This window comes from Macaca thibetana, chromosome 15 (genome assembly GCF_024542745.1).
Source record: "Macaca thibetana thibetana isolate TM-01 chromosome 15, ASM2454274v1, whole genome shotgun sequence".
Classification (NCBI taxonomy): domain Eukaryota; kingdom Metazoa; phylum Chordata; class Mammalia; order Primates; family Cercopithecidae; genus Macaca; species Macaca thibetana.
Genome location: NC_065592.1, coordinates 4659023 through 4679451, shown reverse-complemented (window position 1 = coordinate 4679451; position 20429 = coordinate 4659023). Strand labels below are relative to the sequence as shown.

The window sequence follows — 20429 nt, the reverse complement described above, 5'->3', positions numbered from 1 at the left end:
AAAGGAGGCCGGAGCTGCAAGAGCCCCGTGAGGCAGTAGCAGGGGCTGAGGGGGTCGGGAGGGATGGAGCTGGCGTCCGGGACGCACTGCGTCGGTGACGAAGAGGCGGAACAGTCCCCGGAGGGTCTGGGGAGACTCAGTGGCGAACGGCACCGGGGAGGACCCTCAGGCGGAGGCTGCCCACAGAAAACGACTTCTGCTGCTGCCCTTCCGGGAGCTGGTGTGGTTGTGGAACACGAGGCCAAAGAGACTAAGGCGTCCTCCTCACCCTGGTGCCTTGGAGAGAAGCCCAGGACTCCAGGTGGCCGCATGGTCCTGGCCCCTGGCACTGGCCTGCGATGATGGATTTTGAATTGACTGTAGAGAGGGGGATGAGGTGGGTGGGCCTGACCTAACCACGCAACCCTTTTAAAAGCAGTTCTCTGGAGACCCAGGGCGTGGAGCTGCTGGCGCGGGGCGCGGGGCTGCGTGGGAGGAAGGTGGGTGGTCCCGGCCAGCAGCTAGCAAGGAACCTGGACGCTGCCCACGCGACCACAGGGACCGGGGCTCAGCAGCACCCCGCCTGTGCAGCCCAAGGCCCGGCACGCTCAACCCCTGCTGCGCACACTGGGCCGAGTGGGCGGGCGCCGTGGCGAGCTGCGGGTGGGTGGCGTGGTTTGTTACCCAGCGACGGGAAGAGGCACCACCACAGACGACAGCCAGGCAGACGGGGAAGGAGGCACCTGGGGCTTCCCAGGACCAAGTTCCGAGAGGGAGGAGCCTGCAGGCAGAGACACCTGGTCCACAACCCGCCCCAAAATGAGTATTAACCAGAGAACCAGAGACGCTCAGAGATCAAGAGGTTAAAACCCAAACCAGCAAGCGGTTGAAGGCGTGGACGAGGGCAGATCTCCAACAACCTTCGCGGCGCGGGCACAAGACGGTAAACCAGGCGAGCACGGCCGCGGGACTGGACCAGCCACAGCCCCCAAAGCCAAAGGCACGGGAAGCTGCCTCCCGGTTTACCCCAAAGAAACAGAGCTCAGAGTGGCTCACGTGGCGTGGACTTTGGCCTCTGCTTCAAGGTCTGATGGGCTAAGAATCTATAGGCGACCCCTCCCTGTGCAAAAACCACCTCTGAAACTAGTAACAGCGCACACATTAAAGTCCTGGACAGTAGCAAGATGGAAACTGAGGGGCTCTCGACTGGAGGGGCCAGGCCTGGCTCTGCCCAGGCTTTCACCAGAGGTGGCCCGTCTGGCAAAGCACACAGCGCTGCCCCGTGGGGAAGAATCTGCAGGTGCTTCGGAGGCGGGTGGGGTTTCAAAGTCTGTGTACACAAATCTCTGCCCAACCAGGACCCCATAAAGACAGCAACCCCAGCAAAGCCGCACGACTGGAGTAAGGCAGACAGGCCACGTGGGAGGTGGGGCCTGCGGAGGGAGCCCAGCCAATCCTAGGACTGGAGGGAAGGCACAGCGGCCACGTGGAGGGCGGGACGGGGCCGCAGGAGGGAGCTCAGGCAATTCTAGGACTGGTGGGAAGGCACAGGGGCCACGTGGGAGGCGGGGCCTGAGGGAGCCCAGCCAATCCTAGGACTGGAGAGAAGGCACAAGGACCACGAGAGAGGCGGGGCCTGCGGAAGGGGCCCAGCCAATGGCACTAGGGAAACAAGACCTACACAGGAGAGAAACCAGAGTCCTCCTCACACATTAACAGGAACAACTGAAGTGACCTGACCCTTGAAACACGGAGGAAATGAACACGTCTGAAAGAGAACACTCAAATGAGCCCAGCCTTGAGATGAACCAAATGCTGGGCCAACAGACACGTATTTTCAAGGCAGCTCCTAAGGCTATCCTCAATGAAGAACAGAAAGCAAGATTTCATGGCATGAAAGTCTCAGAGAAATGAGAAGTCTCAGCAGAGAAACAGAAAAAGAATCCAACGGAAATTCTAAATCGAAATTAACTGGCTGCTGAAGCCATCACTGGGTGGATGAACAGAATCTCAGATTTGCCTGACAGGTAAAGTCGAACAAATTGACTTGTACGTAACATTATCTGAGATAAATAGCAAGGGCTGAAATCAACCTGAATGCCCCAAAAAAGGAGGAGAAAGATTTCCACGTACGGACAATATGATGACTCTTTCCAAATCCTGTCAGGAGAAAGGTAAGGGCTGGTGCAGTATCTACACTCTACCACTTTTTGTGTTAAGGAAAGAGAAGGAATAAGAAATTTACTTGAGGCCGGGCGCGGTGGCTCAAGCCTGTAATCCCAGCACTTTGGGAGGCCGAGACGGGTGGATCACGAGGTCAGGAGATCGAGACCATCCTGGATAACACGGTGAAACCCCGTCTCTACTAAGAAATACAAAAAACTAGCTGGGCGAGGTGGCGGGCGCCTGTAGTCCCAGCTACTCGGGAGGCTGAGGCCGGAGAATGGCGTGAACCCGGGAGGCGGAGCTTGCAGTGAGCTGAGATCCGGCCACTGCACTCCAGCCTGGGCTACAGAGCGAGACTCCGTCTCAAAAAAAAAAAAGGAAATTTACTTGAGTATTTTTTCTCGATTTCTGCTGATGGTTGCTGCAGGTGCTATGGTTGGAATGTGTGTGTCCCCCCACCGGACTCACAGGCTGAGACCCCTAGGTTACAGTGGGGGCTTCGGGAAGGCGATTAAGTCATGGGAGTGGAGGGAATTGTGCCCTCATAAAAGCGACCCCAGAGAGCTGCTGCACCCCCTCCACCACGTGAGGACACAGTGAGAAGGCACTGGCCCTCCCCAGACACCAGATGTACCAGCACCTTCATCTTGGGACTTCCAGCCTCCAGAGCAGTGAGAAACACATTCCTGTTATTTCTAAGCCTCACGGTTTACAGTGTTTTGCTATCAAAGTCCGAATGGACTAAGACAGCAAGAAACAGAATACAGAGAACATGGAGAGAAGCAAGGCTTTTCTGGGTGTGAACTTCCCAAGCACGCAAAAATTTTACACAATCAAATAACAAAAAATTAAATTGTAACATTTAAAATGAACTAAAATTAATGTAACTGCCTATCAAGTTGGTGACACAATCACACAAGCAACATTTCCGGTGCTGCGAAACACAGGACTGGGTCCAACTTCCATGGAACATGCTCTAAGGAGTGAGACGCTGCAAAGAAACGCAGATGCCATCCCGCAGTTGTACTGGTGCTTACTGTTATCAGTAATATCTGGGCTGGGAGCGGTGGCTCACGCCTGTAATCCCAGCACTTTGGGAGGCCGAGGTGGGCGGATCACGAGGTCAGGAGATCGAGACCATCCTGGCTAACACGGTGAAACCCCGTCTCTACTAAAAATACAAAAAATTAGCCGGGCGTGGTGGCGGCGCCTGTAGTCTCAGCTACTCGGGAGGCTGAGGCAGGAGAATGGCGTCAACCCGGGAGGCGGAGCTTGCAGTGAGCCGAGATAGCACCACTGCACTCCCGCCTGGGCGACAGAGCAAGACTCTGTCTCAAAAAAAAAAAAAAAAAAAAAAAAGTAATATCTGGAGTACTATTTTGAAACTAAACATTTTAGAAACCAAAATTTTTATTGTAAGAGATACAAATGTAAAATCAAAGAAGTTGGAAGTTTTTTCTACACCGTTAAATTTGAATTGGAAATACTAACAAGAACACATTTTAAAAAATCTGTTTACTTCATAGCTCTGTCCTCTGAAGAGTGAGTTGAGAACCCATGGCACCCTGATGGCAGTGGGCACCCCAGAGTCTCGTTTCGGTTTCCAAAAATCTTTCTCTTCCAAAAGTACAAGGACATCCTGGAGAAATGGCTGATTCCAAGTGTGGGGCCAGGAACGTAAGGGAGGCCTGGGTGTCACATGGTACCGAAGAGCAATGTCACCAAAGGAGACGGGCTGGCCTGCAGGGGCTCCCCATGGCCAAAGATGGGGCGGTTTGACCATTAAATAAGAATGGCTTAATTGATCAAAACACACATGTAAAAAATGTGTTTTTTACATGTAAAAATGTAAAAACAAACAAACAAAAGTAAAAATCCATAAGCCCACATTAACACTCAAAACAGAGAAAAGAAAAAAAAGACCAAAATTTATTTGCTGCCAGTAATTTTTATGCCACTTCCTCACTCTGAAACTTGGTAACTAAATGGTAAGAATAAAGCATTGATATTACCTTTCTCTGAGGAGTAACCACAAAGCCCAGGTTTAAGGTTTATTTATTAAAACAGAACAATGTCTGTTAATAAACAGGGAAGGCATGGATGCTCGGGGTGGGCAGTCGAGGCGGCCACAAAAGCTCCCTGCGGGACACAGCAGCCCCAGTGTGTCGCCAAACCTCAGCCCTTCCTCCCAGCTGGCCGCAAACACGGGATGAGAGAACACGTGAGGGGACACCACGGGGGGCACACAGAAATACGGACCACGGGATTTATCAGGCTGTCGGCCAGTCTCCTACGCAGGCCACCGTGTGGGCTGCTGGTAGGAAGAACCTTCTGGGATGTGCCAAGTATCATACAAGAAACAGCCCCGCCTGATTCCAGAGGGGCAAACCAGGGAAAGACACCGGGGAAACTAGGAGAGTCTGTAGATGAACATCACGTGGCGCGCAATCTCGTCAGGCAGCGCTACTCACAGGCACACTCTGACACGTCACTGGGGGTAAAATGTCACATGTGTAACTAACTTTACATTATATCAGCAAAAAAGGATGAAACAAATAAAGCAAGATACTAACAACCATCAAGTCCAGGTGGGGGAATAAGAGCCTCCACTCTCCTGATTCTCTCTGCTTTCTGGTATGTTTGAAAATTTTCACAATGTGTAGTCAAAAAGGAATTGCAAAGGCAAGAAAAAGGAATCTCTGAAGGAAGTGGGAGAGAAGTAAAGTATTTTTCTTCTATTTTTTAACTAAAGAGGAGACCTGAATGTCTTTAAAATCAGGGAAGAGGCATCAGAGAACCTGTGTGGAGAAGGTGCTGCCGCAGGTGAGGAGGTTCAGGTGGCAGGCAGGTGGTGGGAGCGGGCGCAGGGCAGGAGCTCGAGTGGCAACGTCTGTGAGGCCAGGGCAGGGGCCTCCCCATGGGCCTGGATGCCCCACCCTGCTGCGTGGAGACAACATCACAGTCGGCTCTGTACAGACGCCCGGGCCTGGCGCTTGGAGTGGACCTCACTACAGGCGCTCATACACTTTGCCAGAGGCAAAAGAGGCCGTCTGGGAGGGCCGGGCCCATCTGGGCTCTTCCCAGGACACCTAGCAGGCTCCACAAGCCCCCACGCAGCAAGCAGGAGGGAGGCACAGGGGCGGCAGCTCTCCAAGGCCCTGAACTGGCACTGCTCAGAGCCACTAAGGGCTCATTGCAGACGTGAGGCCCCACAGCTGGGGCCTCGCTGTTCCTGGTCATGTTTCTGGTTTTTCTGTCCAGAGCCACCGGCCTTGGAGATGCTCTAGTTCAGGGCGTTAAGAATAACCCTCCTCAGGCCGGGCGCAGTGGCTCAAGCCTGTAATCTCAGCACTTTGGGAGGCCGAGACGGGCGGATCACGAGGTCAGGAGATCGACACCATCCTGGCTAACACGGTGAAACCCCGTCTCTACTAAAAAATACAAAAAACTAGCCGGGCGAGGTAGCGGGCGCCTGTAGTCCCAGCTACTCGGGAGGCTGAGGCAGGAGAATGGCGTGAACCCGGGAGGCGGAGCTTGCAGTGAGCTGAGATCCGGCCACTGCACACTCCAGCCTAGGCGACAGAGCGAGACTCCGTCTCAAACGAAAAAAAAAAAAAAAAAAAAAAAAAAAAAAAAAAAAAACCCTCCTCCCACCCTGGGAACCTTCCGGCTCTGCACCAAGCATCGCTCGGGCCCTGAGTGTGGGACCCGTGGCTGCCCGGGAGACGTGGTACCTCCCCCACCCGCACCCCCGCAGGAGCACACTGTGGCTTCTCAGGACAAGCCCCTTTCTCAGTCTGACCCCCAGGAGCCTCTGCGTGACCCTAGAGGTCATGAGGTCTCGAGACCCTGTGCTCTGCTTGGCCTAACTGCCCAGACCGGGGGGAGCCTAGAGTCAGGGTGTGGCCTTGGCAATGGTCATGCCTGATGACCCAGCCCAGACTCCCTGAGGCCACGCACACATGTGGCAGCCTGGCATGTGCTGCTCCCCCCACCCCAGGGCATGTCCGGGGCTTCTTTGGGGACAGGGTGTGAGTTCCATGCACCCTGAAGAGTGCAGAGGGGCTCCTCCTGGGCACTCCCCTCTGACCCCTGCTGATGCCCCTTGTCACCTGGACTTCCCTGATGCCCACCAGCACCCCCCTGGGGCCTGTGGATGGTCACGGCACAGGCTGCAGCCCAAAGAAACAAAGGAGCTGCCCCCATGGGCCATCAACCCTGCCCATGGCCTCCCACTGTGTGCCTTTTGTCCACGTCTCTCCCACGATGGCAGCCGGGCCAACCAACCTGTCAGTTGGCACAAGGAGCCCCCTTGGCACAGGAGCACGGCCTCTCCCAGCCGTTCATATGGTTCAGAGGCTTCAGATCCCAGAATCCTCACAGGAACACGCACCGCTGAAGGCTTTACTTCCAAGGTTTCTCTGATAAGAAACCTTCCACCTAGGTTTCAGGCAAGCATACCATGGAGAGGCCTCCCTGGGGTGCCTCGCTGATGAGAGATTTCAACAAAGGCCTAAAGAAGGTAAGGACCGGGAGGGCGGGTGGGCAGGATCCCAGAGGGCATGTCCAACAGGCTCCAGAACAGCGTGAGGGGGTGCGAGCAGTTGTGAGAGCAGTGGAGGGGCAGTCAGTGGGGAACAGGGTGTGCAAGGTTTGAGCCAACAGCAGAGGGCTTGGGGTCACTGTAGCCCCAGGCTGAGAACAGATGGCAACAGCAGGGCCGGGGCTGACCCAGGGGCGGGTGCCCACTGCAATGGTCCAGGAAATATTTTGAAGGCAGAATCAGAAAGTTTCCTGGTACCCAGAGATTTTGGCACTCAGGTGGACAGGGGTCTGGGATCTGGGATCTGGGGGTGGGTCAGAGCTGCAGCAGACACCTGGGAGGCTTTGTTGTGTTCGTGCTCTCTACGTCCCCAGAATGAACAACTGTACCTGGGCCTGTGTGCCCATGGCTGAGAAGTGAGAGGATGTCAGGAGGATTACTGTCCCTGGGCCTGTGTGTCCATGGCTGAGGAGTGAAAGGATGTCAAGAGGATTACCGTCCCTGGGCCTGTGTGTCCATGGCTGAGAAGTGAGAGGATGTCAGGAGGATTACTGTCCCTGGGCCTGTGTGTCCATGGCTGAGGAGTGGGTGCCAGGAGGAGCAGGACTAGATGCTGCTGCCTCGGGTAGGTGGGGACTGGAGTCTGCCCTGGACTTAGGGACACTCATGGGAGGCGAGGCCTGGCTGCATCTGGTTGCAGACAGACTGGAAGGCAAGGAATCCGGAGGGTGTGGCAGCTCTGGGGCATGAGGGAGTGTGGAGAGTGCCGACAGGATGTCCCTGAGGAGGTGAGGGCGGGCGTGGCTCCAGACAGGAGAAGGAAGCACAGAAAGTCCACGCCAGGGAACAGGTGTGAAGGCAGAGCACAGACATGTGGGGGAGGAGGCAGGGACCCCCCTGGCCAATACCACAAGCGAGTCAAGGAACGGAGAGCCTCCAGCAGCGTCTGATGGAGCGGTATCGTGCCTGTTGAATATGACCACTTAAAAGCAGCCTAGGAAGTTGCAGTCCTTATTTTACAGAAGGACTGGCCCACAGTGGACCGGGAACATGGAAATGGCCCTTCCACACAGACGGCTTGGGAGGTGCGGCCCTAGGGGAGCAGGAGGAACTTGGCCAGTGAAGGCCACAGCCACATCAGCAGGGAGACAGGCCTGTGTGCACAATGCTGCCATTAGGAGGTGGCTGTGAACCCCCAGCAAAGCTCTCCCATCTCCTCTGGGCTGCAGCTCCATCCACCTGTCTTGGTCTCACTGGTTCTCACGCAGTGAGAAGGCACGGTCCCTCCATGAGCCACGCGGCCGGGTCCTCCCCAGAACCAAACCGGTAGGTGCCTAGACCTTGGACTTCCGGCCTCCAGCACCGTGAGAAACCAGTGTCTGTTGGGCAGGCTGTGCAGTCTGTGGTGTTCTGTTACAGTGGCCTCAACAGACTGAGACAGGCCCCAGGAACCAGGGCCACCTGGGAGCAAAAATTAGCTGCAGTGACAGAGGCCACGGCCTGAAGCTCAGCCTGAGGCCTCTTGGTGCCTGGAAGTGGACTGGGGTGACCCAATGCATTTTCTTCAAGCAGGTTTCAAAATACAGTGTCTGGCACCCAAACAAAACTAACCAGAAACATGAGGAGACAGGGAAAGGAGGAGGACAACAAGCAGCAAAATAGACGCTAGAAACAGACCTACAGAGATGCCAGATGCTAGAGGGAGAGACCAGGGCAGGAAATATGGCAGCAAGGAGACGGCACAGAAACAGGAACACGCCACCCCCACCCCCAGCCCCCCCGCAAGACCCGGACTGACCACACAACACAGCACCTGATGCCGCATGGCTAAAATACACATAAATTAAATTTCCAGTAACAACAGCATATAAATCAGCTATTCACATTAACAGAACAAGGAGAAAAATCATAGGATTATTTCAATAGATTTTTTTAAACGTTCAACAAAATTCAACATCAATTCATGAAATTCTTTGGGACAGAAAAGAAAACTTTGTTATTCTGATAGGCATCCCAACACCTGCACACGAGCATCACAGGAAACGGTCCGGAAAGGCTCCAGGCCTCCTCCCTGACACTGGGCAGCCCCGCTGGCGTAGACGACAAGAATGAGAAGTGAAGCCATGGGAACCGGGGGCAGCCTGTGTGGTGATGACACGGGCACACGCACAGAAAAAAACGGACCCACACGTATCATTACACTTAACAGGTGGCTTTAGGCCTCAGGTCAAAGAGTTAATTTTAAAAATCTACTCTATTTCTATATATCAAGCAACAACTGTGGAAAAATATGCCTCCTTCAAATACAAAAGCATTAGGGTTTCTGAGACGCTAAGGACTCCTGCCTCTGACTGTGATGGGTCAGCTGGTGCTGCACTTACCCTCCCGTCCAAGATGGATCGCCTAGCCAAATCCACGGGACACAAACAGGCCGTGACTTGGCGGCACCTCTGGGCAGTTTCTCGTACAGCTGAAGGTCACTCACACATGACCCAGCCAGGAAATGACAAAGGCCACATGCTGTGTGATTCCACTTACATGATATTCTGGAAAAGGCAGGACTGCAGGAAGCAAGTCAGCGTGACCGTGGCTTGGAGTGGGGAAGGCAGGTGCCCGGGTGGAGAGGGAGTTGGCCCACACACGTGTAGAATTCTAAGGCAGCCCCAAGAGTCTCTCTTGTATCAACCCAACCCCTTGAGCGTGACTTGCTTCTGGCCACAGGATGTGAGAAGGCGGCAGCGAGGCAAAGCCCTGACATCCTCCTGCTGGCCTTCAAGAAGAGAGCTGCCTCTAGGAGCTCAGAGCACCCCCGGCTGCCAGCCAGCAAGGAAGCAGGGGCCTCATCCTACAGTCAAGGAAATGAATTCTGACAACCCAGGGAGCATTTACACAAGGCCTGAAGCTAACATCAGACAGGGTAAGGACGCCGCTTCCCCCAGTGCCAGGAAGAGAACAAGCATTGTGCCCAGCCTTCCAGGAAACAAAGCTGCACAGGTCAGAACGCAAGAAGAAAAACTGTCTTTACATACACATGACATGACCACACGTGCAGACAAGCCAAACAGTCCAAAAAGTTACTAGAATTTACAAATACATTTAACAAGGTCAATGTACACGAAAACCAAGTATTTCCACATTGTTTATTTCCAACAAACAATTGGAAAATGAAATTTAAAAACAATCTGTTTATAACATATGAAAAGTATGATGTGCTTAGGAATACATTTAACAAAACAGTGTAAGACCTACATACTAAAAGCTACAAGGCTCTGCGGAGAGAAACTCAAGATCCAACTGAAAGAGAGCTGGGCCACCTGCAGACACAGGGTCAGAAGGCTCAACGCGCTAATGGCAGCAGATTGAGTGCAGTCTCAGCAAAAATTCCAGCAGCCTTGGCCTGTACTGACGCCCGGGCTCTCAACTGTCTATGGAAATGCAAAGGACACGGAGGAGCGAAACAGTCTGAAAAGAACCGAGTATGAGGAGTATGAGGACCTAACACTGCCTGGCTCCCAGTTTTACTATCGATCAAGAGAATGTGGCATTGGTGTGAGGATCAGCAAATAGATCAAAGGAAGAAACATGGTCCAGACGTAGATCTGCGTCAGCTGGGGTAGGCACAACTAGTGGTGCTGGATTAACTGTCTACGGACACAAGTGAGCCTCAATCCTTACTTCAAACCCACGTTTCTGAGAGACAGGCCAGGCTGGAGTGCAGTGGCTCGATCACGGCTCACTGCAGCTTCAAACTCCATCTCGGCCTCCCGAAGTGCTGGGATTACAGGAGCGTGCCAGTGTGTCCGGCCTTAACTTGCATTTTTATATGACTTCTAAAAAAAGGAGAAAATCTCCACAATCCTGGGATAGACATGGAATTCTTAGGATATGGGAAGTCAGAGAATTTTAAAATTCTGCTTCCTGAAAGACACTGTTAAGAAAGTGAGGAGGCAAGGCACAGACTAAGAAAATATTCACATCACACACATATTTATATGTGTATCAGACAGACTCAGAGGATGGAAAGAGCTCCTACAACTCAAGAAGGCAAGCAGCCAATTAAAAAACAGGCAAATAGGCCGGGCGCAGTGGCTCATGCCTGTAATCCCAGCACTTTGGGAGGCCGAGACGGGTGGATCACAAGGTCAGGAGATGGAGACCATTCTGGCTGACACAGTGAAAACCCGTCTCTACTAAAAATACAAAAAATTTGCCAGGCGTGGGTGGTGGGCACCTGTAGTCCCAGCTACTCAGGAGGCTGAGGCAGGAGAATGGTGTGAACCCGGAAGATGGAGCTTGCAGTGAGTGGAGATCAAGCCACTGCACTCCAGCCTGGGCAACAGAGCGAGACTCCACCTCAAAAAAAAAAAAAAAAAAAAAAAAAAGTTAGCCAGGCATGGTGGCCGTGGGAGACTATAGTCCCAACTACTCAGGAGGCTGAGGCAGGAGACTCACTTGAACCCGGGAGGCAGAGGTTGCAGTGAGCCGAGATTGTGCACTGCATTCCAGCCTGGGCGACAAGAATGAAATTCCATCTCAATAAATAAACAAACAAACAACAAGAAAAACAGGCATTTTTTTTTTTTTTAAAGACAGCGTTTTGCTCTTGTTGCCCAGGCTAGAGGGTAATGGCATGATCTCGGCTCAGTGCAACCTCCACCTCCCACGTTCAAGCGAGTCTCCTGCCTCAGCCTCCCGAGTAACTGGGATTACAGGCACGCGCCACCACGCCCAGCTAATTTTTGTATTTTTCGTAGAGACGGGGTTTCACCGTGTTAGCCAGGATGGTCTCGAACTACTGACCTCGTAATTCGTCCGCCTCCGCCTCCCAAAGTGCTGGGATTACAGGTGTGAGCCACCGCGCCCGGCCTAAACAGGCAAATTTTAAAAATTACTTCACAAAAGAAGTATAAGGATGGCAACACACATGAGAAGAGGCTCCTCATCGAGCCTCAGGAAAGCAAATCTAAGCCACAGTGTTTGGAGCTGGTGCTCACTGTGGTGGGAACGCAAGTGCTAGAACCACTTTGGAAACTAGCGGCTTCTTTCAAAGTTAAAGGTTCCCCATATGAGCCAGTAACTCCACCCCCATTTACTCAAGAGAAATAAAAACTCACGTCCATTGAAAACAAGTCTATGGGAGTCACAGCAGGTTTACTCTTGACAGCAGAACTGGAAAGGACGGAGGCCCACCCACAGGCGAGAAGGCATAAACCAGCAGGGAGGCCGGGTGGGTCACCGTTCAACAACGGAAAGGAACAAACCACTGACACGTGTAGCCACGTGGGCAAATCACAAAACATGCAAAGCCAGAACAGGATTCCGTTTATAAAAAATTCGAATGCAGGTGAAACTCACCCACCAGGATAGGCAGGGGAGAAGGAGGGGCTGAGGGCTCACAGACTTGGGGGCGGCAGAAATGCTCCATATTTTGACTGTGGCGTTGATTACACTGGGATGTACATTTGTAAAAACTAAAACCATATACTTTAGTTTGTTTTACTGTATTTAATTGCAGGCTGGGTGCGGTGGCTCACGCCTGTAATCCCAGCACTTTGGGAGGCCGAGACGGGCGGATCACAAAGTCAGGAGATCGAGACCATCCTGGCTAACACGGCGAAACCCCGTTTCTACTAAAAAACACAAAAAACTAGCCAGGCGAGGTGGTGGGCGCCTGTAGTTCCAGCTACTTGGGAGGCTGCGGCAGGAGAATGGCGTAAACCCGGGAGGCGGAGCTTGCAGTGAACTGAGATCTGGCCACTGCACTGTAGCCTGGGCGACAGAGCGAGACACTGTCTCAAAAAAAAAAAAAAATTTAATTGCAATACAGTTGATCCAAGAGAAAAAAAATCTCAAAAACCTATTTGATTTAAAAAAATCCAACAAAAGATATACAAGACCACACCACAGAAAGCCATAAAATATTACTGGGGGTAATTAAGAAAGACCTAACAAATGAAGAGATATACCATGTTCATGAGCTAGTAAACAAGGTAGTAAATACATTTTTCCCTAACCTGATTGATAGGTCTAATACAATCCCAATCAAATCCCGACAGGAGCTTCTGTAGAACTGGTTAAGCTGACTTCAAAACTTATATGAATTGGGAGGCCGAGACGGGCGGATCACGAGGTCAGGAGATCAAGACCATCCTGGCTAACATGGTGAAACCCTGTCTCTACTAAAAAATACAAAAAAACTAGCTGGGCGAGGTGGCGGGCGCCTGTAGTCCCAGCTACTCGGGAGGCTGAGGCAGGAGAATGGCGTAAACCCGGGAGACGGAGCTTGCAGTGAGCTGATATCCGGCCACTGCACCCAGCCTGGGCGACAGAGCGAGACTCTCAAAAAAAAAAAAAAAAAAAAAAAAAACCTTATATGAAGACCAAAAAGAGCACGACACAAACTCTATGGTGAAGCCAGGCACAGTGGCTCACTCCTGCAATCCCAGTGCTTTGGGAAGCCAACGCGGGAGGACTGCCTGAGGCAGGAATTTGAGACCAGCCTGGGCAACATAGTGAGATTCCATTTCTACAAAAATAAAATAAAATCGGCCGGGCGCGGTGGCTCATGCCTGTAATCCCAGCACTTTGGGAGGCCGAGGTGGGCGGATCACAAGGTCAGGAGATCGAGACCATCCTGGCTAACACGGTGAAACGCCGTCTCTACTAAAAATACAAAAAAATTAGCTGGGCACAGTGGCGGCCACCTGTAGTCCCAGCTACTCAGGAGGCTGAGGCAGGAGAATGGTGTGAACCCGGGAGGCGGAGCTTGCAGTGAGCCGAGATCACACCATTGCACTCAAGCCAGGGGGACAGAGCGAGACTCCATCTCAAAAATAAATAAATAAATAAATAAAATAAAATAATTAACTGGGCATCGTGGTGCACACTTGTAGTCCTACCTACTTGGGAGGTCAAGGCAGGAAGATCACTTGAGCCCAGGAGTTCAAGGCTGCAGCGAGCTATGATTGTGCCACTGCACTCCAGCCTGGGCAATGGAGCAAGACCTGGTCTCTTAAAAAAAAAAAAAAAAGGCCAGGTGCAGTGGCTCACGCCTGTAATCCCAGCACTTTGGGAGGCTGAGGCGGGCGGATCATGAGGTCAGAAGATCGAGACCATCCTGGCCAAGATGGTGAAACCCCATCTCTACTAAAACTACAAAAATTAGCTGGGCGCGGCTGCTCACGCCTGTAATCCCAGCACTTTGGAAGGCTGAGGCGGGAGGTTCATGAAAGTCAGGAGTTCGAGATCATCTTGGCTAACATGGTGAAACCCCGTCTCTACTAAAGATACAAAAAGTTAGCTGGGCGTGGTGGCGGGCACCTGCAGTCCCAGCTACTGGGGAGGCTGAGGTAGGAGAATGGCATGAACCTGGGAGGCGGAGCTTGCAGTGAGCCGAGATCGCACTATTGCACTCCAGCCTGGGCAACAGAGCGAGACTCTGCCTCAAACAAAACAAAACAAAAAAAACCCTCTAAGGTGAGAAGATGTAAATCACAGTAATTAAAGTAATTAAGGTAACACAGCCCAGGCCAAGAACAGTCAGCAGACTGACTGATAGGACGAGGACACTGAGCTATGACAAGAGCCACTGCTGACTGGGGAAAAGACAGTCTTCTCCACAAATGGTGCTGAGTCAGTCAGGTAACAAGATGGGAAAAAAATAAACCTCGACTCTGATCCTACACCACACACAGAACGGCTGTCAACCTACACACGGAAACCACGTGAAAGCAAACAGGACCGTTTCTGGGAAATATTCAAGTTTTCAAAAAATATCACTAGGACATTACAAAAACCCAGTATTTAGAAAAAGTCTGATAAATGGAACTAGAATAAAAACAAGAACTTCTGTTCACTCCAAGACATCATTAGGAAGTGAAAAAGCCACAGAGGGAAGGCGACATCTGTGGCGCACACAAGTGACAACAGAGCCTTTGTGAGAATATGTGTTACCAGCCCACAGAAGGCAAGTCATTCCACAGCAAGGCTGGAATAGACAGTTGGCAGCAGAAAAGCCCCACAACCCTGCACACGAGCACGCACACACGGAGGCTGCCGTCCCTCGAGGGCTCGGCCCCACTGCACGGGGAGAGATGCCTGGACACTGTGGCCTTCCAGAGCCCGGCTTCTCTGCCATGAAACACAAGTCATTTCACCAACGGTTACTTCTTAGAAGGTGGCTGTAGGGACAGAGTCTGGGGTTGGGGCTGGCAGTCCATAGGGGCCACTGCTATGAAGACAGCTGCCTGGTGCCCTATTCTCCAGGCATAAGATTTATTCTGTGGTCTGGTAGCCGCTGTTTGAGATGAGAAAACCTTTATTTCCCCACTGGCCTGGAGTGACTGCAGGTTTCAAAAGGTTTTAAAATAGACAATGGATGAATTCCAGAGCAATGATGGGAACTAGGCTACAGTAAAGGGAGCATGAGGCCAGGCTGGGATGGGTCAATCACCCCTGCCCCAGCCTCAGAAACCTCCCGAAACCAGGTTCCTGGAGTGGCCCCTGCTCTCTCCCACGGGCAGTGGGGATTGGGTGGGCTGGGGACACAAGCGACGGGTCTGCTGGCGTTTCTGTGCACACGACGGGAGGCTCACTGCTGCTTCACTCAGTCACTGTGAACACACGGCACCCCTCCTTAGCCTCTCTGCAGTCTCAGGGGTTGCCAAGCCCCAACCCGAGATTCTCGGTTGGGGTCTGGAGGATTGGAGTGGTGGGTCTCAGGCCCCACTCTCACAAGAAGGGGGCAGTCGGCTGCACAGGCTTAGAGACCTCCCAAGTCAGAGGGCCCTCCATCCATGCTGGGCACAGAACCAGGGCCAGCTCCGAAGGTGGCACTCAGCAGGTCTATAGCAAGCCCACTCTCGTCAACAGTAAGAGCTCTCATCTGAATCCAGGCCCTACTGGGACAAACACATTCAGGTTTCACAGTTCACAACAAGCTCTACATGGCCGCAACCCCACAAAGCACATTACCTTATTGTCGAGATCAAAGAGGTAAGAATCTTCCTCCCGAACATCGGCTTCTGAGTCCGAAATCAGCTCCCCAACATACCTGCAGAGGGAGAAGCGGTGCCGGTGAGGCCCTGGAAGGCAGCGAGCACTGCCCACAGACAAGCACAGCCTGGTCTCCGCGCCCACAGGGAAAGAGCGGGGCACACCAGAAGAACATGCGGGGAACATGTTTGGAGACGTGTGCCCGGTTGAACTGGGGTTTCAGCTGAGGTTCCCGAGGATGATGATGACGACGATACTGAAAGCTCTGCGTCTGCGGTCTGGCGCCTGAGAACCCAGGATGGTCCTCCCCCAGAGAGGACTGCCCGTGCTGGACCACGCCTTCCTAACTGGACCACGCCTTCCTAAATGCACTCATGAGCTGTTTAAGGGCAGCAGCGAGAGCACTGAGGACAGCACGAGCTTGGTTCTCGGGGCCAGGGTCTCCACGGCCCCCACCCCATGCTGCTGTAGGCCAGGGGATGTGCCTGCTCCCAGAGGGGCTTCCTGAAGTGCAGACACAGATGGGCCTCCGTCCCAGAAATGACACGTGCCACCGGCAGGCTTGGGGTGACCCAGGGACTCACTCACTCGCAGACAAAGGTGCCTAGTGGGATGTCCTGCAGGGACCGCACGCCCCAGCCCATGTCCCTCGTCCGGTAGAGCTGCAGCCTTGCCCTGGAAAATAGAGAGTAGTGGTGGACCCAGGCCACAGCCTCAGCCTCTTGCCACAATGGTCAGCAAAAGCCAGCTGGTGCCACGTCACTGAAATGAGGAAGAAAACTGGTTCTGTATCCAAAGCGTTAGATGCTGCAGGCACCACACAGACGTAGCGTCTTGCACTCTCAGGAAGCCAAGAACCCAGGAATCAGCCAGGTACACCCCAGCCCGTGACCTCGGCAAGTCACTGGTCCTGGCCGTGGCTCGGTGTCCCCATCTGTAACATGGGGACAGAGCTGGGCCTGGGCCACTAGGCACTGTGGGTGGCAGAGGTGCTAATACTAGAGAAGCCTATAGCTGGACCAGGCAGTGGTGACACCTGCAGCCGAACCTGCTCCTGATAAGGAGCCCACAGGCCCCTCAGGGCTGGGGAGGGTGGCAGGGGGAGGTGGCGGCGGGGGGGGTTTCTCAGGGCTGGGGGAGGGCGGCTGGGCAGGCGTGGTAAATGGGCCTCCGTGGAGCCCTCAGAACCACGTGCCTCACGTCTGCCTGTCTGGTGTGGGTCCCGTGTGTCTGCTTCGCGTCTGCCTGTCTGGTGTGGGTCCCGTGTGTCTGCTTCGTGTCTGCCTGTCTGGTGTGGGTCCCGTGTGTCTGCTTCGTGTCTGCCTGTCTGGTGTGGGTCCCGTGTGTCTGCTTCGTGTCTGCCTGTCTGGTGTGGGTTCTCACCCCCAGGCCTTTCTACCACACCAAGGACAGAGACTGCCCTCCAGCATGGACCAAGTTTACCGAGGTCACAAAAGAGTCAATACTACAAAAACTAGTGTTCAGCTAAATTTAAGAGTTCGTAACTTTCCCTTGTGACTCAGAGGGGCTCAGGCACATTTGTGGAGGAAATGCTCAAGACCAGAACCCGGGGAAAGGAGAGGCTGCTGCTGGGTGGTCAGGGGACCAAGCCCAGCTGGTGAAGCGCCCTGAGCAGGAGTCCAAGCGCCAGGAACAAGGAGTCCATGCGCCTGAGAAGTGTTAGGACATCACCTCACTGTTAGAGAAGCCCAGAGAAGAAAGAACATTTAGAAAATGACTGGAGTGTTAAAATAGAACGACGACAGCCCTGATCTGTTGAAGATTGTTCGTGTGAACTTGGTAACAAAGGTAATTCTTAGGCCAAGTCCGTTCCTCTGCTTTTAGCTCAACTGACCCAACCATCTGCTCCTTCTCTCAGGCCTGCGTCTGAGCTGGTGGAAGCATGACTCGTGATTTATGGCACCAGTGACATTTCCAGAGGATAAAGGGCTCAGAGGTAACCTGTCGGCTCTATCTGCAAACACAACGCGGGTACATCCAAACATGTTAAGTTCTTGTCTGTCGGGGTGACCTCCGTGCTAATGCACACATGAGCAGAATATGGGGCTCTGGCAGGAAGCTGCCTCTCACCTGAGACCATTCTGCACGACACGATTTCGGCAGTTCCTCCAGCAGGAGCACGCGTGGTTGCATTCGAAGATCAAGGGAGGCTCCGCCATGTTGAACTCTGGCAGGAGCCGGCCGTCCTGTGGACAGACGAGCAGCAAGGGCCCAGCAGAGGTCACTCACTCTTCGAGCTGACATCAACCCATTTCCACTAAGTGCCCACCCAGTGCGGCTCAAACTGGCATAAAAACAATGGTTTCTGGCCAAACTTGAACACCCACCTAGGGAAAAACTCCATGTGTATGGTTTGGATGGGAAGCCCCCACCCAGATGCCCACACAGGTTGTGGAGACCTCCTGGAGCGCTCCCCAGACCCAGCCTGGGCCAGTTTCTGTCCATCCGGGGCCTTCCCAGCCCCCAGCCTGGGCTTCTCCACGTCACCGAGGCTGCCAGCTCGTGGGCTGCTCTGCCTCTTTCGGCTGGTCGGGGCCTCCTGCACCCTCCTGCACTCCTGGCCTCCTTGCCTTGCAAATCCTCAACTGTGGAGGGACCCAGCCCTCTGCTCCCCTTCCTACCCTCCGAAGCCAGGCCAGGTGCAGCAGCACTGGGCGCAGGTGCTCCCCCAGGGCTGTGTGAGCTGAGGTGCGGGGCCCAGGGCTGCCAGGCACACTCTGGCTCGATGGCTTCAGGGGATGCCCTGAACAATTAGGGTGCTCCCAACATTCCTTCCTGCGCCCCTTCAGCAGGACTGTCCACCCCAAAAGACACCACTCGGACATGAGCCTGGTGGCTTTCTGAGCCTGCCACCTCCATGGCCCTCACTGGCATGAATCCTTCTCCCACTGGGGCCTCTCATTGAGATGGGTAAACCCTCCGGCCACCCTCCACGGCCACCCTCCTCCAAAGTCCGCTTCCGGAGGGGACGCCTGCTGCCTCTCCTTGCTTGCGTCTCTTCACCCAGGCCATGTTGGCTTCTGTCCCCACCGTGACCTCTGAACTCAGGAGACCAGGAACCCTCCGCCTCTGCTTAGACATCCCTCCCCTGAATTGCACCCCAGCTAGCCAGGGCCAGTCCCCACTCCCATCTCCTCCTCAGTGGCCACCATCTCGGGCCCTCTGAGGACCAGCACCCACCAGAAACTTCCAATCCTGTGTCTCCTCAAGCCCCACGCCCACACCGATGCTCCCTGTACCCAGCCCAGCAGCACCCTCCCTCTTCATACCCCTCACACTCAGCAAGCACAAGGCAGAGCTCACCAGATACACCAAACACAAGCAGCACCTCCTCCTGGGGCCAAGCCAGGCTGCCTGGCTGCCCGCCTCCACTACCATCCAGGTGGCCACAAAGGATACAGACCCCAGCCCCAGGGACTCTGCAGCCATGTCCTCAGCTCACAACCCCGCCTTGGGTGCTGGCGCCCACTGTACCGTCCCTGCCTGTGACACCCAGCTCACCTCCAACTCCTTCCCAACGCTGCCACAACAGCGCTGGGGTCACGGACGCCTGCACTGTTTTTGCAGACCCGGACCAGCGGCACTTACCACCTGAGCCCACGCACACGAGGCCGCCCTCACCTTGTCGTACCAGCAGCGCATGCTGAGCTGGCCGCACATGCAGTTGCTGGAGGAACAGTCGTCGATGCACACACAGTACTGAGGAGAGAGGCGCCGGGGCCGTCAGACGTGCAGGCACAGGCCTTCTGTTTCCCTCCCAGTCACAACTACGTCTTACAATTCTCAGTTACCCCGATTCTGCTAAATGCTTCTCAAAGGCACCACGAGTGTGTGGCCTGTTAGGGTGAAGGGTGTGCGGGCAGAAACATGCCGAGTGCCCGCTGGAGGGGCTCTCTGGCTGAGGACCCTGACAGAGGGACGGGGCAGGCAGCGCAGCAACGCGGCAGCGGGTGACGTGGGGTGGGTGAAGGGCTGGGCAGCGGCTGCATTTGTGGCCAGATGCTCGACGGGAAAGACAAGAATGCAGAGCCTGGCACACCCTGAGTGGGGGGCCCTGGGCAGTGCCCGGCCTGGGAAGAGGAGGGAGCTGCCTACAAGCAGAGCCACAAAGAAAGTGCTCAAGAAGGCGCAGGCGGTGAGGGCACCAGGCTCTGTGCACTCAGGCTGGGAAAGCTGGCATGTGCTGGACCCATCTCTCCGGGGGCTGGGAGATGCAGGGACCAGGTCGTCCTGCAGGCCTTGCAGGGGCTCCTCTCGCCTGTGCCACCAGCACGAGGCCGCACGGGGGCCCCTGAGTGTGAGGTAAAAAAAAAGGCACAAAGATGCTTGCCGTTCCTTTGGGGTCGGTAAGAAGCCTCGGAAGAGCAGTGAGAGGCCCAGGGCTGGGCCTGACAGAACCTTTATCTGCCTTCCCGCTCTTTCACGGGAGGCAGCTGCAAAGAGAACGAGGTCTTCCTGGGAAGCCCCCCACGAGCCCTCCTGCTCTGAGTGGTGAGAAGAACGCAGGACCCCAGGCTCCAGAAGCTTCTGCCCGCCCCACGTCCTGGCCTGAGCCCGCCCTTCGTCCGTGTCACTCACCTGCAGGTGAGTGATGTTTCTGTCGATGTTCATGGGGGACGTCACGCAGTTCTGAGAGACGTACTTGTAGTTGCTGGGGCACGGCTCGCCATCCACGGCGTTGACGCAGGGGATGGGGATACGCTCGTAGCCTCGAGCGATGTCCCTG

At 54.3% G+C, this 20429-nt stretch overlaps 2 protein-coding genes across 6 annotated transcripts in view; one reads left to right on the top strand and one right to left on the bottom strand.

The window, feature by feature from the left end:
• The window catches only part of DPH7 (diphthamide biosynthesis 7), an 807287-nt gene that overhangs the window by 515261 nt on the left and 271597 nt on the right, over positions 1-20429 (top strand). The gene's annotated exons all lie outside the window — the stretch shown is intronic.
• Positions 1-20429, bottom strand: part of EHMT1 (euchromatic histone lysine methyltransferase 1) — a 230524-nt gene that overhangs the window by 2067 nt on the left and 208028 nt on the right. For all 5 annotated transcript variants that reach the window (XM_050759722.1, XM_050759726.1, XM_050759723.1 and 2 more), the window contains 5 exons: positions 20282-20426; positions 19325-19402; positions 17774-17889; positions 16271-16357; positions 15662-15740 (listed from right to left, as the gene is read on the bottom strand). In XM_050759722.1, the coding sequence (XP_050615679.1) occupies positions 15662-15740; positions 16271-16357; positions 17774-17889; positions 19325-19402; positions 20282-20426 (505 nt within the window). The remainder of the gene's footprint in view (positions 1-15661; positions 15741-16270; positions 16358-17773; positions 17890-19324; positions 19403-20281; positions 20427-20429) is intronic.